This window comes from Eutrigla gurnardus, assembly GCF_963514095.1.
Source record: "Eutrigla gurnardus genome assembly, chromosome: 4".
Classification (NCBI taxonomy): domain Eukaryota; kingdom Metazoa; phylum Chordata; class Actinopteri; order Perciformes; family Triglidae; genus Eutrigla; species Eutrigla gurnardus.
In genome coordinates, this window is record NC_139918.1 from 23,038,845 (window position 1) to 23,065,208 (window position 26,364).

General features: G+C 40.5%; 2 protein-coding genes and 2 long non-coding RNA genes across 9 annotated transcripts in view; 3 read left to right on the forward strand and 1 right to left on the reverse strand.

Annotated features, from left to right (window-relative positions):
- Positions 1–59: 59 nt before the first annotated feature.
- Positions 60–26,237, reverse strand: LOC311012180 (uncharacterized protein; the record flags this gene model as incomplete). Of its 5 annotated transcripts, XM_084007527.1 has the most annotated exons (7): positions 26,070–26,237; positions 25,111–25,206; positions 9,400–9,440; positions 2,491–2,680; positions 1,534–1,629; positions 1,386–1,423; positions 675–813 (listed from the first exon to the last, which is right to left on the reverse strand). In XM_084007527.1, the coding sequence occupies exons 1-5, from the start codon at positions 26,184–26,186 to the stop codon at positions 1,564–1,566; spliced, it is 510 nt and encodes a 169-aa protein (XP_083863653.1). In that variant the 5' UTR covers positions 26,187–26,237. The 5 variants fall into 5 exon arrangements, with proteins under 5 accessions (XP_083863656.1, XP_083863655.1, XP_083863653.1 ...); XM_084007530.1 differs by lacking the exons at positions 1,534–1,629; positions 2,491–2,680; positions 9,400–9,440; positions 25,111–25,206; positions 26,070–26,237 and adding exons at positions 60–411; positions 9,552–9,647; positions 10,513–10,702; positions 11,261–11,538 and having other exon boundaries at positions 798–813; XM_084007529.1 differs by lacking the exons at positions 1,386–1,423; positions 1,534–1,629; positions 2,491–2,680; positions 25,111–25,206; positions 26,070–26,237 and adding exons at positions 106–411; positions 9,552–9,647; positions 10,513–10,700 and having other exon boundaries at positions 798–813.
- Positions 759–26,364, forward strand: part of LOC311012197 — a 41,596-nt gene continuing 15,990 nt past the window's right edge. Inside the window, exon 1 of one of the 2 annotated variants that reach the window (XR_014597014.1) lies at positions 759–856. This is a non-coding gene — a long non-coding RNA (uncharacterized lncRNA). Of the gene's footprint in view, positions 857–20,907; positions 21,739–26,364 lie in introns of those variants that run through there. The other variant, XR_014597015.1, reaches the window with a different exon arrangement.
- On the forward strand, positions 4,875–5,654 carry LOC311012189. Its single transcript, XR_014597007.1, has 3 exons — positions 4,875–5,081; positions 5,178–5,258; positions 5,463–5,654. It is a non-coding gene; the product is annotated as an uncharacterized lncRNA (long non-coding RNA).
- On the forward strand, positions 19,398–20,886 carry LOC311012186 (uncharacterized protein). The gene is made up of 6 exons (XM_084007538.1): positions 19,398–19,521; positions 19,618–19,698; positions 19,913–19,972; positions 20,165–20,224; positions 20,438–20,497; positions 20,695–20,886. Exons 1-6 carry the CDS (start codon positions 19,408–19,410, stop codon positions 20,716–20,718), a joined length of 399 nt encoding a protein of 132 aa, XP_083863664.1. The 5' UTR covers positions 19,398–19,407; the 3' UTR covers positions 20,719–20,886.

The following is a 26,364-nucleotide window of genomic DNA, read 5'->3' on the forward strand; positions in this document are numbered from 1 at the left end:
GGCTCACATGTTTGTCTAGTTGTTTATTTCTAAATGAGTTGGAAGGAAAGTCATAGGACAGTAGAATTGAAGATCAAGGAAAATAATTTTCTGCTAACACATTGCAAATGTTAATCAATGTGTTTTTCAAGACGAGGACTGTTTAAACGACTTAATAGCTTAAATATAAGTAAGTCTTAACCATTTACAGTTTTATTTGGCTGACATTCGGTGAACACTAATTTCAAGCACAAGGCAGGACACCATCCTGTTACACAATTTGTTTTGTGAACGTTTGGTATTTGGGGGAAACGCCTTTACAGAACAACCTTGCAAAAGAGAATGAGCTGTTCAAATTCAAATGTAAATCTTCCTTCAGTTTAAGGAAGCAAATTTGTGATTATCATCCAGAGACCAGCTGGGGAAACGAGGGACAGAGTAAAACAAAATGTCATGCTTTTCATTGTTTTTAATCAGTGACAGATTTAATTGTGATAATACATAACACTTGTAGTTGAACACATGATGTAAAATGATGTGAGCACCTCATTCAGTAGCAGTGAGTTGTCCTCTGTCATCACTGTTATCTTATGTAGCGATCGTATTTGAGCGGGAACGCCAACAACCTTCATTAAGTTTACTAACGGTGCTATCAGCTTAACAGGAAGTCAAATCGGAGCAGTGGGTGTTTGTGATGTGACTGTGCAGTTACCGTTTGCCAGAATTCATAGAAGTAACTCAATAAGGACAATATCAGTCAGATCAATAAATCAGTAGTAATATTCAACCCTCTGTCCATTCTTCTCATGGGTCCATCTGACAGGTGCGTCTGGTCTGGAGACAGAGAGACATGGAGAAGAGAAAGAAATTAGTGACTGTTTGACTGTTGCTACGGCGTCACACATTAACGGACATGCCAGTGTTCACGTCATCAAAACAGTTGTGTGATTAAGAGTTTGCATGTAAGCTTAAGCTACTTGATGTGATGTTAGGTGTCCTCATTTGTTCTATTTTCAGGCACTTCCACATTAATTAGTGCAACGTCAGATTGGAGCTTTCATAATGCTAAGCTAGCAGGCATTTACTAGTCGGAAACTCAGATGTACTGTAAACTTGTAAAGAAGCATGTTCTTGTACTGCAGCGTAGAAGAAGTTCACGTTCAGAAGCAGAATAAACACTTTTGTTTGTTTACAAAATATCAACTTTTACAAAAAATATTGTATCGAGTTAAATAATCATTAGACATAAACTATAAGTATTTTTATTTATTTATTCTAAACACTGCTGATTGATAGTACAAATGATTTTGCTCTTCTTCTTCTCTTCACTATTTCGATGTATATTATAACTTGTACTCAAGCATGTTGGGTAAATATTTGTGTTCTTAGGAGGAAGAGTCTCTTACTTGGCTGGAGGAGGAGGAGGAGGAGGAGTGAGATCGAACTGTAACAGATTATTGATAAATTTCACAGTGGCAGATCAGTTCAAATGATTATATTTTTGATTGAACAAGATGGAATGGAATAATATTTCAAGTGTGATTCAACACTTACAAGTATTGCTAATGTACATCCTCATGGCCTTCAGTCACAATATCTTTTACGTCTGTTTCCAAATGTCCCTTTGTTTTGTCCGTTTGTTTCCTCCACCTGTAACAAATTGTAACTGTCCTCTCCCAAAGAATTGCTGAACTCCAAATTGCAGATTCAAACGGAACAAGATGGCTGACACCCGGGTGTACATAGCATGGCAGGGACGAGCACCCAGGGGTCCATAATAACCACCCAGCCCGGCACACGTTAGATACTGTTTGTGTATATGTAGCATTCTGTGTATATGTTTCTATAACTTATAGATTTGTTGCCTAAACCTATTAAACCCCAATTGAAAACTAAAAATCAAATAAAAAAAAAAAAAGTATCATAATGAGTCAAATAAATGTAAATGTTGGATTCTCAACCCCCAGTCTCCTGGGTGAAATCCTTGAGTTCAACAAATTCACCCAACCTACTACCTAAATACACGTGGCTCTTTATACTAATATTACTACTATTACTTCACCTCCTTTAATAGAACTTAATGTCGCTCTTTGCTGGGCTCCTTTCCATGCAACTCACAGTCTCCTAGGAATTACATTTAAACATTTGTGTAACAATAAATAGTTACTCAACAGTGAGCAGATGACGTTTTCTAGTTACATGATGAGGAAATGTTGTTAATTAACATATCTGGCAAATGACAATACTGAACATGGCAGTGAAATGCCCAATTTACAAAAATATGTGATCTTGGAATATCTGTGCGAAGCGACAACAGGATTATTGAACATTTTTAGGGTTATGTTTAGTCACCGGCATGGTTAAGGTGAGGAACATATCATGGTTCAATACAGAAAAAGTCCCAACCACCTCTCTGAAACCTCAGTGATAAGTGTAGAGCCATTTTGCCCTAATTGCGAGCGGATCTTCTGACAATACAAGAGGCTTTTTACAGGCAGTGGGTCTTCCTACCAGATCAGGAGGCTGTTGAGGATCTGTCACCAGAGCGGCTCCATCAGCAGAAGTGAAGGCTGTGATGAGCAGGAAAGCCTGCAGACACAAGAGGACCAGCAACACACTTTTGTCCATGGCTGCTGAACTGAAGAGTTTGATCCAGCTCCTAAACACGCAGGTCTTTAAGTACTCACGGGCCAACCAACCACTTTTGATGGGGAGAAAGGGAAAGCAATTTAAGAGGGCGTATGCAGATGCCAGATAAGCCATCCATGTACGCATGCACACTTCAAAATGATTTGTTTAGCTACAACAATAATTTAACCATAATATGGACATCTGGTGTGTTTAATTGATATATCTGCTTCCTTCCCCTGCTGTCCCTCCTTGGAAATTTCCTGATCATATCACTGAAAATATGCCAGCAGGTTTATCACAAAATTACATTTGCCTGTTTACTTACATAACTGTTGTGCTTGCACAACATCATGTACAATCTCTCAGTTGGATAATACTGTATTAAAATGTTTGACAAATTTGTGAATCCATTTCCCAAGTTGGATCAGAAACATTCAGCTTTTAAACAGGAAGTCTAAGTAACTTCATTAGCTGTAACCTAAGAAAATAAGAGCTTAAGGGCCAAAGATTAAATTAAACTGACAATCTGTCATCATTTATACAGAATATTTATATACTGAGCAATATGTGTGTTTTTGTAGAAGGCTTTCATTTAATGCTGAAGCATGTTATGTCAAAATGTCATAAGTAAAAGAAAATGTTATGTCAAAATGTAAAATGCAAAAGATAAGAAAAGATTATGATGAAGATTTTATCCTGTGGTTAATGGGGGCGGGACTAGATAAGCTTTGACTTCTCTCGCTTTCCCTTTCGGCCATGTGTATTGTATCATTTTAACAAAGATGAAGTGTGATGATGACGATTTAATTGACATGCCCGAAATGAATAAGTAAATAAATGTTAGTTTTAGTCAATACTGTAACCTAGCTGCAGCCAGCTGTGCATCTCCTTACCAGATCGATAAACTGCTGTTGATGATCGTCCGTCAACAGAGCGGCTGCATCAGTGGAAGTGAAGGATGTGATGAACAGGAAAGCCTGCAGACCCAAGAGAGCCAGTAGCACCTTTTTGTCCATCGCTGCTGAACAGACCTCTAAACAGATCACATGTATCTAATGGATGCGATTGGAGGACAGGAGCTGCTGTCTGTTTATGCAATTGTTGTTTCACTTCAAGGTTGAGTGGGTGTTTCTATTTAGAAACACTTTCTTTATTATTACTTGAAATCCTTGTAGCATACTGATAGCAATGAATAAATGAAATGTTCTGACATTAAAATGTTTTTAAAAATGTCATCTGTGGCCGAGGCAGGCCTGAAAAAACCCGTCCAATCAAAAAAGTTGGATAGGAGAAAATAATTGGACGGCCTGCCTGTTTGTCGATGCTTACTTCCTGATTGAGCACTCTGCTGATCTCGAGCAATCGTATTGCTTTCTGCGGGAGCGGCTTTGAACCGAGGTCTGAACGAAGAGGGCGGGACTTTTTCGGTTTGATGATGCGTTCAAAGTCTCTGTGGTTTTTCCAAATGACCTAATCTACCATTAAGTTGTTTAGTTTGAAATCACAACATCACATTTAACTTTCACAAAACGGTGGGTGCACTTCAGCCCGTTTGATGTCAGAGGATTTAATGTATTCATTGCTAACGGTATGTTTCAAGGTTTTCAAGTAATTTAACAACATGTTCCTGAATAGAATCTCCTACTCAACCTTTAATGGAAGTTCAAGAGATTCATAATTATTATTAAAGAAGGCTCTGAATTAGTCAGCCAATCAATATTTGTACTTTTAGCTCTTTAATATGTGTTTTTTCTTTTAAATATGATGTAGGGCCTACCACTTCCTCTGAATGAAATCACAAAATGTACCCGTGTATTATTCTCGTATAACAAGATGAAATTATCTCACCACCCGTTAAGACACCAGAATAAAGAAAATGACATCTACACTGTTACCCTCAGATGTCCGTTTTTTTTAATAATCTTTGGCGGAGGCTAGCTGTTTCCCCATTTCCAATCTTTATGCTATGGAATGGTTATTTATGGATGGGTCAAACAAACACAGGACTTTCACCGGGGAGATCGCTGTTCATATAACTTATGTACTTCACTAATGCCAAGTTATGTTAGTCATGATAGGAGCTCACTTATTTGAACCCAAATCACTATCTTTTCCTAAGTCTCATCAAGTGGATTTTCTGTGCAATACAGTGTCTACTCTATTGTCTCAGATGTAGTTCCTATATTTTATGTAGTGTCATTGTAAAATAGACATAGTCATATTATGACGCTGATGTCTAGTTAATGTTAACACAGTGACGTATCATGATGTAACTTCCTGGGAAGCAGCTGATAAGCAGTGAGTGTATAAAGACCTGTGTGTCTCACAAACGTCTCAAACTCTTCAGTTCATCAGTCATGGACAAATGTGTGCTGCTGGTCTTCATGTGTCTGCAGGCTTTCCTGCTCATCAGAGCCTTCAGTGATGCAGCCACTCTGGCAGCAGACGATCACCAGCAGTCCACTGACCTGGTAAGAAAACACACCGCTACTATATAAATGTATGAATGCATTCAACACGACGACACAGGAGAACAAGGTGCATAATTTAACTTCATGTTCCCAAAGGTGAAGAGAGGATCTTCTACTGTGGATTTAAGTCGGAGAGGATGCTATGGGAGGCCAGGAGCATGCGGAGGCTTCGGCTGGGTACTGAACTTAAATGATTTCTGAGTTTCCCTGTTGTGTAACAAAATCTACAAGAAGCTCAAAATGTCACAACAGAAATGACAGCATCTTATTATAGTTGCTCAGTAAAAAGGTGGATGCCAGTTAATGCAAATGTTTTCTGTTGCAATTGTTGTTTCACTTATAATTTCACTAATAGTTCTGTTACTCTCTTGTTTTTAAAAGCACTCAGGCTACGGATACAGATAAGAATATCTGTCTAAGGATCCCAATTATCTGAGGAAATGGCGACCTGACGGCATCTGGCAGTTTCATTTCAAGCAACAGTATTTAAAAGTGAAGTGCAGTGTTTCCATGTGTTCAGAGTTAATGTGGCTTAATGACTTGTTGAAGTGGACATAAATGATTCTTGGCTCACATGTTTGTCTAGTTGTTTATTTCTAAATGAGTTGGAAGGAAAGTAGGACAGAAGAATTGAAGATCAAGGAAATTCATTTTCTGCTAACACATTGCAAATGTTAATCAATGTGTTTTTCAAGACGAAGACTGTTTAAACGACTTAATATCTTAAATATAGGTAAGTCTTAACCATTCACAGTTTTATTTGGCTGACACTTGGTGAACACTCATCTGAAGCACAAGGCAGGACAAGATCCTGTTACACAATTTATTTTTTGAACGTTTGGTATTTGGGGGAAACGCTTTTACAGAACAACCTTGCAAAAGAGAATGAGCTGTTCAAATTCAAATGTAATTCTTCCTTCAGTTTAGGGAAGCAAAATTGTGATTATCATCCAGAGATGGTGCAGTAACTGTTTGCCAGAATTCATGGAAGTAACTCAATAAGGATAATATCAGTCAGATCAATGAATCAATAGCGATATCCAACCGTCCGACCATCTCTCTCATGGGTCCATCGGACAGAGAGACACGGAGAACCTTATTCAGTAGCAGTGAGTTGTCCTCTGTCATCACTATTATCTTACGTAGTGATTGTATTTGAGCAGGAACGCCAACGACCTTCATTAAGTTCACTAACGGTGCTATTAGCTTTACAGAAAGTCAAATCGGAGCAGTGTGTGTAGGCCTATGTGATGTGACTGTGCAGTTACTGTTTGCCACAATTCATGGAAGTAACTCAATAAGGACAATATCAGTCATAATCAATCTAGAGATGGCCTCTGATATTGACTAATTAGCTGGATCGGATATCCGTCGGATATGAATGAGGCCGATCCAGCATTCCGATCCAGTCATTTATTTTTAATTAATATCATACACAGCAATACAGTTACAGTGATCTAGTCACTTCAATTCTATGTTTGCAACAACGGTTACGTCATCAAGCTGAGCACGCACAGCAGCTAGTGATGAGCAAACACAAGGCAAGGCAAAGCAAGGCAACTTTATTTGTATAGCACATTTCATACACAAGGCAGTCTCAAAGTGCTTCACATCACAGAAATGTCATACAATAAAGTGAAAAAAAATAGAAGGATTAAAATAAAATAAAGGCAAAATTAAAATGCATAGAAAAACCCTCATTAAAACCAGCCAATAATAAAATAAAGTTTAAAATTGAATAATAATAAAATAAAATAAAAATAAATCATTAAAAACAAGAATATCAAGGAATAGAAAATACAGTGCAGCATAAGAAGTTCACATAGAGTATTGATTACTGAAAGATAAGTATTCAGTCTTGATTTAAAAGAGCTGAGATTTGCAGCACACCTGCAGCTTTCTGGAAGCTTGTTCCAGATATGTGGTGCGTAAAAACTGAAGGCTGCCTCTCCGTGTTTGGTTCTGACTCTGGGGACACAGAGCAGACCTGTCCCAGATGATCTGAGAGGTTTGGATGGTTCGTAGCTAAGCAGAAGATCAGAAATGTATTTTGGTCCTAAACCATTCAGTGCTTTGTAAACCAGCAGTAGTATTTTAAAGTCAATTCTTTGACAGACAGGGATCCAGTGTAAAGATGTGAGAACCTGAGTAATGTGATCCACTTTTTTGGTCTTAGTGAGAACTCGAGTAGCAGCCACTTGAATTAACTGCAGCGGTCTGATTGACTTTTTTAGGGAGACCTGTAAAGACACTGTTACAGTAGTCGAGCTTGCTGAAGATAAATGCATGGACAAGTTTTTCCAAATCCTGCTGAGTCATAAGTCCTTTAATCCTTGATATATTCTTTAGGTGATAGTAGGCTGGCTTTGTAACTGATTTAATGTGGCTGTTTAAGTTCAGGTCTGAGTCCATGACTACGCCTAAGCTTCTGGGTTTGTTTGTGGTTTTTAGCATTACCGCTTTAAGCAGGGTGCTAACTTTTGACCGTTCTTCCTTGGCTCCAAAAACAATGATTCCAGTTTTGTCTTTGTTTAGTTTGAGAAAATTCTGCTGCATCCAATTATTGATTTGCTCAATGCATCTAATCAGTACTGGAATTGGACTATAGTGCCCTGGTGGTATTGTTATGTCAAGTTGTGTATCGTCTGCGTAGTTATGGTAACATATTTGTGGTTTGTCATGATGTGAGCCAGTGGAAGCATGTAGATATTGACAGAAGAGGGCCCAGAATAGAGCCTTGGGGGACTCCACATGTAATTTTTGCCTGCTCAGATGTAATTATCTATAGACACAAAGTAGTCCCTGTCCTTCAAGTAGGATTCAAACCATTTTAATACTGTGCCAGAGAGTCCCACCAAGTTTTCCAGATGCAGACAAAGAGCAACATGGAGCAAGCGCCCGACCGAGCCAAGTCTGCTATTTGGAAACATTTCAAAGTTGATACACCAACAAGTCCGACTGCAACATGCAATATCTGCAACGCAAAAGTTTCGAGGGGTGGTGATGAAGTTGGTAAATTCAACACCACAAACTTAACTAAGCACCTCCAAAAGTACCATGCTAAGCCGGCAGAGAGTACAACAAAGCAGCTAACTTTGGTGGATGCACTGCAAAGACGGAAGAAACTGCCAGCCGGCAATGTGAAAGCAACCAACATAACAGAGAAGGTTATGGAGTTTATTGTTTTGGATTCGCCGCCTACTTGAACATCTTGAGCCAAGTACAATTTACCATCTCGAAAATATTTTTCTGTGACTGCTCTGCCTGAACTGTACAAGAAAGTGAGCAAACACATATCAGAAGAATTAAAGGATATAACATCAATGAGCTTCACCACAGATATCTGGAGCTCCAACGTGTGCCCCATGACACTTTTAAGTTTAACTGCACTGTTTAGACGCAGTGTTATTTATTTCTTTTTGATGCTAATGTACACTTTATTTGTTAATAAATAATATTAAGTACATTTATATCTGTGTTAATTTGTTACCTTTTTTTAACAAGGCTAAATGTTTAGGTCAAGCCTGATGCCTTCACTCACATGGCAAGGTATGTTCATTCATTCAACAGTAGTATCAGATCAGTATCGGGGATCGGATCGGTATTGGGTATCGGCCGATACACTCAGCCCAGGTAACCCTATCGGATTGGATCGGGAAAAACTGGATCGGTTCTTCTCAATCCATCCATTGCCATATCCAATCCTCCGTCCATCCCTCATCCCACATCCAACAGGTGGTCTGGAGACAGAGAGACACGGAAAAGAGAAAGATATTTACTGAGCCTCACCTCCCCTTAGTGACTGTTGCTAGGGCGTCACACATTAACGGACATGCCAGTGTTCACGTCATCAAAACAGTTGTGTGATTACAGAGTTTGCCATGTAAGCATTAAGCTACTTGATGTGATGTTAGGTGTCCTCATTTGTTCTGTTCTGTTCAGGCACTTCCACATTAGTTAGTGCCACGTCAGATTGGAGCTTTCATAATGCTAAGCTAGCAGGCATTTACTAGTTGGAAACTCAGAAGTAAACATGTAAAGAAGCATGTTCTTGTACTGCAGCGTAGAAGAAGTTCACGTTCAGAAGCAGAATAAACACATTGTTTGTTTACAAAATATCAACTTTTACAACAACAAAAAGTTAAGTTAAATAATCATCAGACATAAACTATAAGTATTTTTATTTATTTATTCTAAACAATAACTGATAGTACAAATGATTTTGCTCTTCTTCTCTTCACTATTTCGATCGATATTATAACTTGTACTCAAGCATGTTGGGTAAATATTTGTGTTCTGAGGAGGAAGAGTCTCTTACTTGGCTGAAGGAGGAGGAGGAGGAGGATAAGTGGGAGCGGGCTGTAACAGATCATTGATAAATTTCACAGTGGCAGATCAGTTCAAATGATTATATTTTTTGAATGAACAAGATGGAATGGAATAATATTTCAAGTGTGATTCAACACTTACAAGTAATGCTAATGTACATCCTCCTGGCCTCCAGTCACAATATCTTTTACGTCTGTTTCCAAATGTCCCTTTGTTTTGTCCGTTTGTTTTCTCCACCTGTAACAAATTGTAACTGTCATCTCCCAAAGAATTGCTGAACTCCAAATTGCAGATTCAAACGGAACAAGATGGCTGACACCTGGGTGTACATAGCATGGCAGGGACGAGCACCCAGGGGTCCATAATAACCACCCAGCCCAGCGCACGTTAGGTACTGTATGTGCATATGTAGCATTCTGTGTATATGTTTCTATAACTTATAGATTTGTTGCCTCAACCTAATTAAACCCCAATTGAAAACTGAAAATCAAATTAAAAAAAAAAAAGTATCATAATGAGTCAAATAAATGTAAATGTTGGATTCTCAACCCCCAGTCTCCTGGGTGAAATCCTTGAGTTCAACAAATTCACCCAACCTACTACCTAAATACACGTGGCTCTTTATACTAATATTACTACTATTACTTCACCTCCTTTAATACAACTTAATGTCGCTCTTTGCTGGGCTCCTTTCCATGCAACTCACAGTCTCCTAGGAACTACATTTAAACAACATTTGTGTAACAATAAATAGTTACTCAACAGCAGGCAGATGACGTTTTCTAGTTACATGATGAGGAAATCTTGTTAATTAACATATCTGGCAAATGAAAATACTGAACATGGCAGTGAAATGCCCAATTTCCAAAAATATGTGATCTTGGAATATCTGTCCCAAGCGACAACAGGATTATTGAACATTTACAGGGTTATGTTTAGTCACTGGCATGGTTAAGGGGAGAAACATATCATGGTTCAATACAGAAAAAGTCCTAACCACCTCTCTGAAACCTCAGTGATAAGTGTAGAGCTATTTTGCCCTAATTGCAAGCGGATCTTCTGACAATACAAGAGGCTTTTTACAGGCAGTGGGTCTTCTTACCAGATCAGGAGGCTGTTGAGGATCTCTCACCAGAGCGGCTCCATCAGCAAAAGTGAAGACTGTGATGAGCAGGAAAGCCTGCAGACACAAGAGGACCAGCAACGCACTTTTGTCCATGGCTGCTGAACTGAAGAGTTTGATCCAGCTCCTAAACACGCAAGTCTTTAAGTACTCACGGGCCAACCAACCACTATTGATGGGGAGAAAGAGGGCGTATGCAGATGCCAGATAAGCCATCCATGTACGCATGCACACTTTAAAACGATTTGTTTAGCCACAACAATAATTTAACCATAATATGGACTTCTGGTGTGTTTAATTGATATATCTGCTTCCTTCCCCTGCTGTCCCTCCTTGGACATTTCCTGATCATATCAATGAAAATATGCCAGCAGGTTTATAGCGAAATTACATTTGCCTGTTTACTTACATAACTGTTGTGCTTGCACAACATCATGTACAATCTCTCAGTTGGATAATACTGTATTCAAATGTTTGACAAATTTGTGAATCCATTTCCCAAGTTGGATCAGAAACATTCAGCTTTTAAACAGGAAGTCAAAGTAACTTCATTAGCTGTAACCTAAGAAAATAAGAGTTTAAGGGCCAAAGATTAAATTAAAATGACAATCTTTCATCATTTATACAGAATATTGAGCAATACGTGTGTTTTTGTAGTAGGCTTTCATTTAATGTTAGTTTTAGTCAATACTGTAACCTAGCTGCAGCCAGCTGTGCATCTCCTTACCAGATCGATAAACTGCTGTTGATGATCGTCCGTCAACAGAGCAGCTGCATCAGTGGAAGTGAAGGATGTGATGAACAGGAAAGCCTGCAGACCCAAGAGAGCCAGTAGCACCCTTTTGTCCATCGCTGCTGAACAGACCTCTAAACAGATCACATGTATCTAATGGATGCGATTGGAGGACAGGAGCTGCTGTCTGTTTATGCAATTGTTGTTTCACTTAAAGGTTGAGTAGGTGTTTCTATTTAGAAACCCTTTCTTTATTATTACTTGAAATCCTCGTAGCATACTGATAGCAATGAATAAATGAAATGTTCTGACATGAAAAGGTTTTTAAAAATGTCATCTGTGGCCGAGGCAGGACTGTAAAAACCCGTCCAATCAAAAAAGTCGGATAGGAGAAAATAATTGGACGGCCTGCCTGTCTGTCAATGCTTACTTCCTGATTGAGCACTCTGCCGATTTCGAGCACTCGTATTGCTTTCTGCGGAGCGGCTTTGAACCGAGGTCTAAACGAAGAGGGCGGGACTTTTTCGGTTTGATGATGCGTTCAAAGTCTCTGTGGTTTTTTCCAAATTACCTAATCTACCCTTAAGTTGTTTAGTTTGAAATCACAACATCACATTTAACTCTCACAAAACGGTGGGTGCACTTCAGCCCGTCTGAAGCATTAGAACGGAGCAGCAAAGGTAAACTAGATTGCTTGGACTGGGTTTTTACAATCCTACCAAGGCCGCAGATGACATTTTTTTTAAATGTTTGATGTCAGAGGATTTAATGTATTCATTGCTAACGGTATGTTTCACGGTTTTCAAGTAATTTAACAACATGTTCCTGAATAGAATCTCCTACTCAACCTTTAATGGAAGTTCAAGAGATCAACAATTATTATTAAAGAAGGCTCTGAATTAGTCAGCCAATCAATATTTGTACTTTTAACTCTTTAATATATGTATTTTTTCTTTTAAATATGATGTAGGGCCTACCACTTCCTCTGAATGAAATCACAAAATGTACCCGTGTATTATTCTCGTATAACAAGACGAAAGTATCTCACCACCCGTTAAGACACCAGAATAAAGAAAATGACATCTACACTGTTACCCTCAGATGTCCTCTTTTAAAAAAAATCTGTTTCCCCATTTCCAATCTTTATGCTATGGAATGGTTATTTATGGATGGGTCAAACAAACACAGGACTTTCACCGGGGAGATCGCTGTTCATATAACTTATGTACTTCACTAATGCCACGTTATGTTAGTCATGAAATGAGCTAACTTATTTGAACCCAAATCACTATCTTTTCCTAAGTCTCATCAAGTTGATTTTCTGTGCAATACAGTGTCTACTCTATTGTCTCAGATGTAGTTCCTGTAGTTTATGTACTGTCATTGTAAAATAGACATATTTCTGTGAAATTTTGGATTTAAATTTTCCTGTTATGACGCTGATGTCTAGTTAATGTTAACACAGTGACGTGTCATGATGTAACTTCCTGGGAAGCAGCTGATAAGCAGTGAGTGTATAAAGACCTGTGTGTTTCACAAACGTCTCAAACTCTTCAGTTCATCAGTCATGGACAAATGTGTGCTGCTGGTCCTCGTGTGTCTGCAGGCTTTCCTGCTCATCAGAGCCTTCAGTGATGCAGCCACTCTGGCAGCAGACGATCACCAGCAGTCCACTGACCTGGTAAGAAAACGCACCGCCGCTATATAAATGTATGAATGCATTCAACACGACGACACAGGAGAACAAGGTGCATAATTTAACTTTATGTTCCCAAAGGTGAAGAGAGGATCTTCTACTGTAGATTTAAGTCGGAGAAGATGCGATTGGAGTCCAGGAGCATGCGGAGGCTTCGTGAACTCGGTACTGAACTTGTATGATTTCTGAGTTTATCTGTTGTGTAAGAAAATCTACAAGAAGCTCAAAATGTCACGACAGAAATGTCAGCATCCTATTTTAGTTGCTCAGTAAAAAGGTGGATGCCAGTTAATGCAAATGTTTTCTGTTGCAATTGTTGTTTCACTTATAATTTCACTAATAGTTCTGTTGCTCTCTTGTTTTTAAAAGCCCTCACGCTATGGATACAGATAGGAATATCTGTCTAAGGATCACAATTGTCTGAGGAGATGGCAACATGACGGCATCTGGTGGTTTCATTTCAAGCAACAGTATTTAAAAGTGAAGTGCAGTGTTTCCATGTGTTCAGAGTTCATGTGGCTTAATGACTTGTTGAAGTGGACATAAATGTTTCTTGGCTCACATGTTTGTCTAGTTGTTTATTTCTAAATGAGTTGGAAGGAAAGTCATAGGACAGAAGAATTGAAGATCAAGGAAATTCATTTTCTGCTAACACATTGCAAATGTTAATCAATGTGCTTTTCAAGACGAGGACTGTTTAAATGACTTAATAGCTTAAATATAAGTAAGTCTTAACCATTTACAGTTTTATTTGGCTGACACTTGGTGAACACTTATTTGAAGCACAAGGCAGGACACGATCTTGTTACACAATTTGTTTTTTGAACGTTTGGTATTTGGGGGAAACGCATTTACAGAACAACCTTGCAAAAGAGAATGAGCTGTTCAAATTCAAATGTAATTCTTCCTTCAGTTTAGGGAAGCAAAATTTTGATTATCATCCAGAGATGGTGCAGTAACTGTTTGCCAGAATTCATGGAAGTAACTCAATATGGATAATATCAGTCAGATCAATGAATCAATAGCGATATCCAACCCTCTGTCCATCCCTCTCATGGGTCCATCGGACAGGTGCGTCTTGTCTGGAGACAGAGAGACATGGAGAAGAGAAAGAAGTCACAACATGGCTTCAACTAACAATGGAAAACTTCCTGTCCGAAATAGATTCACAGATCCTAACAATGTTATCAAGTATCCATGGTGTATAATTAAACATCTCTTAACTAAATATAACAATTTGTTATTGACAGCAGAATGCCGCAATGCTGCACCTGTCCACTAGTGGCCTGAGTGTTTCTATGCTTTGTCAATCAATCACGTTTTTCTCGTGCACTTCATCATCCAATCAGACTCAGGCTTCCTCCAGGCACATCTACCGACTGTCTGTAGCTGCAGCATTTGTTTTCCTGCTGCCACATAAAACCGGAAGCACATTCATACTCAACTGTTCGATTCTGCTTGTTTACAGTTCTATGTAAATTATCATCACGAAGTTTGAGTGACGCCAGATATCAGATCCAGGTCTAAAAGTATTATTCTCACGCAGTGCAAACCTACAACAAACGTGTCCAACAAATTCAACATACTTTTCAGTTAGAAATCTCCTTTAAAAATAAAATAAAATAAAAAAATCAACAAATCCTCCGCACTCAGAATCCGTCTTCTCTCACTTGTTTACTCGAACTTTCATCACTTCCATGTCGCCTATAAACCCTTGTTCCCAGCAGAGGAACAGTGGAAGTAGGCCCAGACCCGGATCAGGCTTGATCCTGATTTTCTCTCAGAAACCGGGACAGGCTGCACGGATCAGACCCGCAGCGGGAAAAACTCCTCAACCAACGGAGGAGGAAATATTGTATAAGACCGCCTAGCAGACGCCTTACGACTTTGATTTATATATAAATATATATATATATATATATATATATATATTAGTAGTACTAGTTGCTTACGTGTTTTTGCTTTCGACTTTGTCCGTGAAGGAGTCGCTTCCACCCAGCCCGAGAACTACAGACTATCGGTGAGTTTTCATGTGGTTTGTGCGACTCTTGTTTTTCTTTCTTTTTTTAAAGCAAGTTATAAAATAAAATGCGCAGTATTTAATGGTATATTGTTGATTGTCAACTGCTTTCACAAAAACATCATTACAATAATCGTTTAGAAATTCTGTTTACATTTTAATCTGGTATTTATTACAGTTTGGATTATTTATTTTTTAACATCACAAGTTGTAATGCATGAGAACTGCAGAGTCGTGGCAGTTAATGTTAAGGTAAACAGTGCTTTGGCAATTAGTTTAATCTGCCCTCCTCTGGCACATCCAGGGATTCACTAGACACCCTGATCTGCTGTCATGCTGCCTTCAGTCATAGAAAAGTCCAACTCCTGCAGAGATTTCCTCCTCAGGAATGCTAATGCAGAAATCCCAACTGTGTTAATTCCCCCCGATTTACTGGTGAAAGTAGCTTGTTGGACGTCAAAATGGGTTTTAAGTGCTTATGGACTCAGTTCTGTACATCCATAATACAAACCAGGAGGTTTTATGTGTGCGTGAGCTGCCTTTAAAAGCATATAATACAGTTAAAAGTGCTCATCTGAATTCACTGTCATGCAGAAAAACATGCCAGAAGCCTTGTGATTACTCAGCAGGACTCTGAGGGGCACTTACAATATTTACCACAATATTTTTACCATAATGTCTCGTTAACAGATCGAACTTAGAGGTGTTGAATCAACATTATGATCATTTTGGAGGCTGCAGTTTGTTGTGCTGTTGAATCATATTGCATAATACTATTGTTCCTATTATTTTGGCCACCCCTTGTTGGCGGAGCCCCTCTCTGCATAAAGCTTTTAGTTTGTTTGTAAATGCGTTGATTTATTTATTAATTTGCGATCTATCACAGGACTGTGAGACAGACTTAGTGGTTTGGTGTACATAATAAACTGGCTAAGTGTGTACAGTTATACATGCTATGACAGTTGAAGTAAAGCTTTAATGTTGCCGAAGGGCAGTTTGGTTTATGGAGAAGTGATTATAGTCATAATAAATACAGAAAAAATAATGCAGGTCACTGTCGCGTTGCACCAAAACAAGCGTATTAAAGGAAAAACTACAAACTAGCAGATACATCCACAGCTAACAAGTCAAGTAACCTTTATCTTAGAAAGCTAATAACTGTCCAATAAAACAGTTGTTGACAAAAAAAGAGAGCTAATAACTGATGGGATAAAATATAAATGTTAAAGCCACTTTGAAGTGAAATCTCCATCCTGATGCGTCACATTTAACTCATTTTAAATGTTTTAAAACATTTTACCAATCTGATGCCTCCTCAGTTTACTATATCGGCTCCCAGTTTTTTACAGACCTCAACCTCAGAATCCTGTTGCTTGTCCATAAATCAGCGAGCAGTTTAGGTCATCAGATCTCCTGACCCTGTACGAACCTTGCCAACCCCTCAGGTCTTCTGTTTTTGGATTATTGGCTTTCCCCAGAGTCAACATTAAACAGCTTCCATTTTAGAAAATGCTGAATACTTACAAATCCACCTCTGAATAGCAGGAGTATAAATGAGCAGACATGGAAATACTCAAGCAAATACTAGTTGTAGTACTAGTACTACAACATTTAACCTGCAGCTCTTGACTAATTGTACTTTCTATTAACATTGTTGATCATGATATTTTAATGGCGAAACTGGAGAGATATGGCCTTAGGGGTGTAACATTGCAGTGGGTCAAGAGTTATCTACACAAGAGATCCCAATATGTTAAAATTGGGGATAACACATCAATGAACTTGGACATAGTCTGTGGGGTCCCACAGGGGTCAGTTCTGGGTCCAAAGCTGTTTATCTTATACATAAATGATATATGTAAAGTGTCAGATACTCTTAAATTAATAGTATTCGCGGATGACACAAATATTTTCTGCTCGGGAAGTGACTTGAACCAACTTGTGGGAACAGTAAATCAGGAAATGGCTAAACTTCAAGTGTGGTTTAATACAAATAAATTATCTCTAAATCTTGGTAAAACTAAATACATGCTATATGGTAAGAGAGGCTGCAATAACAGTCCCAACATTCACGTAAACAGAGTTAATATTGAGAGGGTCCGTGAAAATAAGGTTCTGGGAGTTATTATCGATGACATGTTAAGTTGGAAGCCACACATAGCACAATTAAAAAGGAAGTTGGCCTGGAGTGTGTCTATACTTTGGAAAGTGCAAAAAATCCTAAATCAAAAAGCACTTCATCTGTTATACTGCGCACTAGTCTCTCCGTACCTGCAATACTGTGCAGAGGTGTGGGGACACACATATAAAGGCTCCACACAGCCCTTGTAAATTCTCCAAAAAAGAGCCCTGAGAATCTTACACTATGCCAACTACAGGGCACACACAAATCAGTTATTTATCGAATCGAGAATACTCAAACTATATGACTTAATAAACTATCGCACAGCACAAATGATGTACAAAGCATCAAACAGAACTCTCCCTCAGAACCTACAAAAACTCTTCATACACAGAGAGAGACACAATCTTAGAGGGGACATGATTTTCAGGCAAAGAAAGGTACGAACTACGTTAAAATCCTTTTCCTTATCGGTCACAGGGGTTAGACAATGGAATGTGTTACAAGAAGAAGTAAAAAAAACAGCAACACTAAGTGGCTTTAAGAAGAAGTATGTATATTCAACCGTTGACCAGTATAGATTATTGCATGAGAGTTGATAAGTGTCTGAGACACTAATCAGTAGACATGGTGTTTTGACGGGATGGGAGCATAACAAATTAACATTCTGTACCCAAACAATAAGTTGGACCGAAGAAACTGTATGGTGTGATGTCAGTTGTACGTGGTATGGGAGTATCAACAATGTGTAGATAAATTAGGTATGAATACTAAGCGCAACTGTTACTCCTACAATTCACGATGGAGTTACTGAACTGGTCACTGAATGCTATCGACAGAGTGTTCTCAACACGGCGTGCGGGTTCTGGTGAACCTGCGTGTCCGGATGGGACCTTCATGTCCGGCTACATCATGGATGGTTGGGGAAAGTGGAGAGTCATCTGCCTTGCCACTCTGGATGTGGAAGACGTCGAGGACGTGTACGTGTTCGCGTTCATGACAACTGGAATGATCGCCTTGGGATGTGGAATCTTCATGCTACATCGGAAACTGAGAAAGATCGCCACGGAGCTGACCAGCGTGAGGGTGGACAACGCCACCACTCGGTCTACTGTGGTCTGGATGCGCTCTGATATCTCGGCAGTTCGTGAGTCCACGGCACTGGTGCGAGTTGAAGTGGCCACTAACCAGGAAGAAATAGTGACCAATCGGTCAGCCATGGTCGGGATGCGCTCTGACCTCTCCGCACTACGCGAGTTCCCGTCACGGAAGCGAGTTGAAGTTGCCAATAACCGGGAGGAAGTGGCTAAGTCAAGGGCAGCGAGAGCTGCAGAGGACAGTGAGGATTAATAAAATCAAAAAAGGGGGGGCTCCCACACCATCTCTCACCATCTCAACAACTAGTACCTACACTGGACTTTTTTTTTTATCTTTATTTTTATTTTTCTTCATTTTTTACTTCTCCTACACTGGACTTTATTTTTTATCTTTATTTTTATTTTATTTTTATTTTTATTTTTATTTTTATTTTTATTTTTATTTTTATTTTTATTTTTTATTTTTATTTATTTTTTATTTTTATTTACTTCTCTTTTCCCTCGGACCTTGTCTACATGTTGAGACTGTTGCTCTATTGTGATGAATAAATATGGACACGTGTGCAGACACACACGTAACCTGTATGCACTGGACTTCAGCTCTCTGTACCACCTACTGCTGTAACATGTTATGTCAAATGTCACTAGGAAAAGGAAAAGTTATGTCAAATGAAAAATGCAATGAAAAGAAAAGATTATGATGATGACTTTATCCTGTGTGTAATGGGGGCGGGACCAGATAAGCCTTGGCTTCTCCCGCTTTCCCTTTCGGCCATGTGTATTTTACTATGTGAAAATGATGTGTGATGATGATTTAACTGACATGCCCGAAATAAACAAATAAACTAAACTAAACTTATGTACTTCACTAATGGCACGTTATGTTAGTCACAAAATGAGCTAACTTATTTGAACCCAAATCACTATCTTTTCCTCTCATCAAGTTGATTTTCTGTGCAATACAGTGTGTCTACTCTATTGTCTCAGACGTAGTTCCTGTATTTAATGTACTGTCATTGTAAAAGAGACATAGTCATATTTCTGTGAAATTTTGGATTTAAATTTTCGTGTTATGACACTCATGTCTAGTTAATGTTAACATAGTGACGTGTCCTGATGTTACTTCCTGGGAAGCAGCTGCTAAGCAGTGAGTGTATAAAGACCTGTGTGTCTCACAAACGTCTCAAACTCTTCAGTTCATCAGTCATGGACAAATGTGTGCTGCTGGTCTTCATGTGTCTGCAGGCTTTCCTGCTCATCAGAGCCTTCAGTGATGCAGCCACTCTGGCAACAGACGATCACCAGCAGTCCACTGACCTGGTAAGAAAACGCACCGCCGCTATATAAATGTATGAATGCATTCAACACGTCGACACAGGAGAACAAGGTGCATAATTTAACTTCATGTTCCCAAAGGTGAAGAGAGGATCTTCTACTGTAGATTTAAGTTGGAGAGGATACTTTGGGAGGCCAGGAGCATTCACAAACTTACACCCGGTACTGAACTTATATGATTTTATCTGTTTATCTGTTGTGTAAGAAAATCTACAAGAAGCTCAAAATGTCACGACAGAATTGTCAGCATCTTATTTTAGTTGCTCAGTAAAAAGGTGGATGCCAGTTAATGAAAATGTTTTTCTGTATGTTGCAATTGTTGTTTCAGTGAATAGTTCTGTTAATCTCTTTTTTTTTTCTTTCTTTTTTTTGAAAGGGCACAGACCCACGTCCTCTGCGGGGATCACGTTTGTCTAAGGAGTTTGTCAGCTACTGGGTACTAAACTTCTTTAATTTCTGAGTTTATCTGTTGTGTAACAAAATCTACAAGAAGCTCAAAATGTCAATACAGAAATGTCTTAATTTAGTTGCTCAGTAAAGAGGTGGATGCCAGTTGATGAAAACGTTTTTCGGTATGTTGCAATTGTTGTTTCAGTTAATAGTTCTGTTACTCTCTTGTTTTTGAAAGGATGAACCCCAACCATCTCTGCAGAAACCAACTTTGTCTAAGGAGATTGGCAGCTACAGGGTACTGAATTTGTTTAATTTCTGAGTTTATCTGTTGTGTAACAAAATCTACAAGAAGCTCAAAATGTCACGACAGAATTGTCAGCATCTTATATTAGTTGCTCAGTAAAAAGGTGGATGCCAGTTGATGAAACTGTTTTTCTGTATGTTGCAATTGTTGTTTCAGTGAATAGTTCTGTTAATCTCTTTTTTTTTTCTTTCTTTTTTTTGAAAGGGCACAGACCCACGTCCTCTGCGGGGATCACGTTTGTCTAAGGAGTTTGGCAGCTACTGGGTACTAAACTTCTTTAATTTCTGAGTTTATCTGTTGTCTAAGAAAATCTTCAAAAAGCTCAAAATGTCATGACAGAAAAGTCAGCATCTTATTTTAGTTGTTCAGTAAAAAGGTGGATGCCAGTTGATGCAAATGTTTTCTGTATGTTGCAATTGTTGTTTCAGTTAATAGTTCCGTTACTCTCTTGTTTTTGAAAGGACCAAGGCTATGGATACAGATAGGAATATCTGTCTAAGGATCACAATTGTCTGAGGAGATGGCGACATGACGGCATCTGGCAGTTTCATTTCAAGCAACAATATTTAAATGTGAAGTGCAGTGTTTCCATGTGTTCAGTGTTAATGTGGCTTAATGACTTGTTGAAGTGGACATAAATTTTTCTTGGATCACATGTTTGTCAAGTTGTTTATTTCTAAATGAGTTGGAAGGAAAGTCATAGGACAGAAGAATTGAAGATCAAGGAAATACATTTTCTGCTAACACACTGCGAATGTTAATCAATGTGCTTTTCAAGACGAGGACTGTTTAAACGACTTAATAGCTTAAATATAAATAAGTCTTAACCATTTACAGTTTTATTTGGCTGACATTCGGTGAACACTTATTTGAAGCACAAGGCAGGACACCATCCTGTTACACAATTAGCTTTTTTGAATGTTTGGTATTTGGGGGGAAACGCCTTTACAGAACAACCTTGCAAAAGAGAATGAGCTGTTCAAATTCAAATGTAAATCTTTTTTCAGTTTAGGGAAGCAAATTTGTGATTATCATCCAGAGACCAGCTGGGGAAACGAGGGACAGAGTAAAACAAAATGTCATGCTTTTCATTGTTTTTAATCAGTGACAGATTTAATTGTGATAATACATAACACTTATAGTTGAACACATGATGTAAAACAATGAGAGCATCTCATTCAGTAGCAGTGAGTTGTCCTCTGTCATCACTGCTATCTTATGTAGTGATCGTATTTGAGCGGGAACGCCAACAACCTTCATTAAGTTCACTAACGTGGCTATCAGCTTAACAGGAAGTCAAATCGGAGCAGTGGGTGTTTGTGATGTGACTGTGCAGTTACTGTTTGCCAGAATTCATGGAAGTAACTCAATAAGGACAATATCAGTCAGATCAATGAATCAGTAGTGATATCCAACCCTCTGTCCATCCCTCTCATGGGTCCATCGGACAGGTGCGTCTTGTCTAGAGACAGAGAGACATGGAGAAGAGAAAGAAATTAGTGACTGTTTGACTGTTGCTACGGCGTCACACATTAACGGACATGCCAGTGTTCACGTCATCAAAACAGTTGTGTGATTACAGAGTTTGCATGTAAGCTTAAGCTACTTGATGTGATGTTAGGTGTCCTCATTTGTTCTATTTTCAGGCAATTCCACATTAGTTAGTGCCATATCAGATTGGAGCTTTCATAATGCTAAACTAGCAGGCATTTACTAGTCGGAAACTCAGATGTAAACTTGTAAAGAAGCATGTTCTTGTACTGCAGCGTAGAAGAAGTAAGTTCACGTTTAGAAGCAGAATAAACACATTTATGTTTGTTTACAAAATATCAACTTTTACAACAACAAAAAATATTTTTATCGAGTTAAATATTCATCAGAGATAAACTATAAGTATTTTTATTTATTTATTCTAAACACTGCTGATTGATAGTACAAATGATTTTGCTCTTCTTCTTCTCTTCACTATTTCGATGTATATTATAACTTGTACTCAAGCATGATGGGTAAATGATGTGTTCTGAGGAGGAATAGTCTCTTACTTGGCTGAAGGAGGAGGAGGAGGATAAGTGGGAGCGGGCTGTAACAGATCATTGATAAATTTCACAGCGGCAGATCAGTTCAAATGATTATATTTTTGAATGAACAAGATGTGCCTTCTCCTCTCATGCCCCTTTTCCACCGAGGCATTTTGAGGGCCGGTTCGGAGCCGGTGCCCAATCGCGAACCAGTTCTTCCTGTTTCCACAGACAAAGAGCCGGCTCTGGGCCTGGAAAACTGGTTCCCGAGCGGCCCCAACTCTTTGCTGGGCTGGAACTGGGCCCGGCTTACGTTAGGGGCTGGGGGCGGGGTTAACGCTCGAGTCAACGGGGGAATATACGCCGCTGCGGAGTGCGGCGTTTTACTCACGTTACTGTTCCCGGTAAGTTTCACTTTTAAAATGTTTCACCTCGTTTCTAACCAACGGCACATTTCTGTTTAGTTTACCAAGCTAGTGATTACGTTGGTAACAGCAGCAACTAGTGGCTTTGCTTCCTCGGGTAATGTAAGCTGACCGGCTAGCTAGCCAGCTAGCGGGATATTGCTAACAACAACGTTAGCATGCCACTTTCTGACTGCCATTGGCTCACTAAACGTTACCAACTACCAACGTAACATAACATCTGTGTTCACAGCGTCGTGGACACGTCTGTGATTAAACCGCTGTTCTCTGGTTTGTGTTTGTAGAGCTGTCGGACATCGGCGATATTGAACGGAGGTCCACCCTGCAGATGACTAAACATCAAACACTCCGATCTATTGATCACATACTGTTCTACACTGTAAAAAATGTTGTGATTTTAGTATTTTGTGTATTTTATTGTTATTGTATTTTTTGCCAAAATAAACACTTTTTCTGAAGAGACATGTCTGCTATGCTTGAAATGAGCGCTGCGCGGAAACCTCAGACGTATACAGTGACGTAATGACGTGGCTCTCTGGGCTCTCTAGCCGGTGGAAACGCAAACAGGTTCTCGGACGGTTCGCAAGTTGAACCAACTGCGAACCAGCACGGCACCGGCCCGGCTCTTGAACTAGGTTCGCGTTGGTGGAAAAGGGGTAACAGACAAACCATCCGGCGCCTCAGGAAGGGGAAGCAGCCCTCCACCAACACTGTTTACGGTGGAGGTGGGGAGCTGCTGACTTGGACTGGGGATATCGTCAGGCGTTGGAAGGAATACTTCGAGGATCTCCTCAATCCCACTGACACGTCTTTCATTGAGGAAGCAGAGGCTGGAGACTCGGAGGTTCATCCACCCATTACCCGGGCTGAAGTCACCGAGGTAGTTAAGAAGCTCCCCGGTGGCAAGGCACCAGGGGTGGATGAGATCCGCCCTGAGTACCTCAAGTCTCTGGATGTTGTGGGGCTGTCGTGGCTGACACGTCTCTGCAACATCGCGTGGCAGTCGGGGACAGTGCCTCTGGACTGGCAGACTGGGGTGGTGGTCCCTCTATTCAAAAAGGGGGACCGGAGGGTGTGTTCCAACTATCGGGGGATCACACTTCTCAGCCTCCCCGGGAAAGTCTATTCCAGGGTGCTGGAGAGGAGAATTCGGCCGATAGTCGAACCTCGGATTCAGGAGGAACAATGCGGTTTTCGTCCTGGCCGTGGAACACTGGACCAGCTCTATACCCTCTGCAGGGTGCTTGAGGGTTCATGGGAGTTTGCCCAACCAGTCCACATGTGTTTTGTGGACTTGGAGAAGGCATTTGACCGTGTCCCTCGTGGCATTCTGTGGGAGGTACTTCGGGAGTACGGGGTCGGGGGCCCTCTGCTAAGGGCTGTTCGGTCCCTGTATAACCGGAGCAGGAGCTTGGTTCGCATTGCCGGCAGTAAGTCAGACCTGTTCCAGGTGCATGTTGGACTCCGGCAGGGCTGCCCTTTGTCCCCGGTTCTGTTCATTATTTTTATGGACAGGATTTCTAGGTGGAGCCGTGGGCCGGAGGGGATCTGGTTCCGGAGCCACTGGATTTCATCCCTGCTTTTTGCGGACGATGTGGTCTTGTTGGCTCCTTCGAGCCAGGACCTCCAGCATGCCCTGGGGCGGTTTGCAGCCGAGTGTGAAGCAGCCGGGATGAGGATGAGCACCTCCAAATCTGAGGCCATGGTTCTCGACCAGAAAAAGGTGGCTTGCTCCCTCCAGGTTGGGGGGGAGTTCCTGCCTCAAGTGGAGGAGTTTAAGTATCTTGGGCTCTTGTTCACGAGTGAGGGAAGGATGGAATGTGAGATTGACAGGCGGATCGGTGCAGCGGCTGCAGTAATGCGGTCGTTGTATCGGTCCGTCGTGGTGAAGAGAGAGCTGAGCTGAAAGGTGAAGCTCTCAATTTACCGGTCAATCTACGTTCCTACCCTCACCTATGGTCATGAACTTTGGGTCATGACCGAAAGAATAAGATCTCGGATACAAGCGGCCGAAATGAGCTTCCTCCGCAGGGTGGCGGGGCGCTCCCTTAGAGATAGGGTGAGGAGCTCCGTCACACGGGAGGAGCTTGGAGTAGAGGCGCTGCTCCTCCACATCGAGAGGAGCCAGTTGAGGTGGCTCGGGCATCTGTATCGGATGCCCCCTGGACGCCTCCCTCGGGAGGTGTTCCAGGCATGCCCCACCGGGAGGAGACCCAGGACACGCTGGAGTGACTATGTCACCCGGCTGGCCTGGGAACGCCTTGGGGTCCTCCCGGAGGAGCTGGGGGAAGTGTCCGGGGAGAGGGAAGTCTGGGCGTCCCTGCTCAGGCAGCTGCCCCCGCGACCCGGCCCCGGATAAGTGGAAGAAAATGGATGGATGGATGGATGAACAAGATGGAATGGAATAATATTTCAAGTGTGATTCAACACTTACACGTAATGCTAATGAACATCCTCCTGGCCTCCAGTCACAATATCTTTTACGTCTGTTTCCAAATGTCCCTTTGTTTTGTCCGTTTGTTTTCTCCACCTGTAACAAATTGTAACTGTCATCTCCCAAAGAATTGCTGAACTCCAAATTGCAGATTCAAACGGAACAAGATGGCTGACACCCGGGTACATAGCAAGGCAGGGACGAGCACCCAGGGGTCCATAATAACCACCCAGCCCGGCGCACGTTAGATACTGTATGTGCATATGTAGCATTCTGTGTATATGTTTCTATAACCTATAGTTTTGTTGCCTCAAACTAATTAAACCCCAATTGAAAACTGAAAATCAAATTAAAAAATAAAAAGTATCATAATGAGTCAAATTAATGAAAATGTTGGATTCTCAACCCCCAGTCTCCTGGGTGAAATCCTTGAGTTCAACAAATTCACCCGACCTACTACCTAAATACACGTGGCTCTTTATACTAATATTACTACTATTACTTAACCTCCTTTAATAGAACTTAATGTCGCTCTTTGCTGGGCTCCTTTCCATGCAACTCACAGTCTCCTATTACATTTAAACAACATTTGTGTAACAATAAATAGTTACTCTATACTCTACAGCAGGCAGATGACGTTTTCTAGTTACATGATGAGGAAATGTTAATTAACATATCTGGCAAATGACAATACTGAACATTGCAGTGAAATGCCCAATTTCCAAAAATATGTGATCTTGGAATATCTGTGCGAAGCGACAACAGGATTATTGAACATTTATAGGGTTATGTTTAGTCACCGGCATGGTTAAGGTGAGGAACATATCATGGTTCAATACAGAAAAAGTCCCAACCACCTCTCTGAAACCTCAGTGATAAGTGTAGAGCTATTTTGCCCTAATTGCGAGCGGATCTTCTGACAATACAAGAGGCTTTTTACAGGCAGTGGGTCTTCTTACCAGATCAGGAGGCTGTTGAGGATCTGTCACCAGAGCGGCTCCATCAGCAGAAGTGAAGGCTGTGATGAGCACTAAAGCCTGCAGACACAAGAGGACCAGCAACGCACTTTTGTCCATGGCTGCTGAACTGAAGAGTTTGATCCAGCTCCTAAACACGCAGGTCTTTAACTACTTGTGGCGAGGCCCGAAAGACCCGTTGACGACGCTCGCTATTTCCTGGGTGAAGGGAAGTCGAAACGTCAACCTCTGTGGCGTGTGTGAGTGAAGCTCCGTTTAATAAAGAGATCGGTGTTGA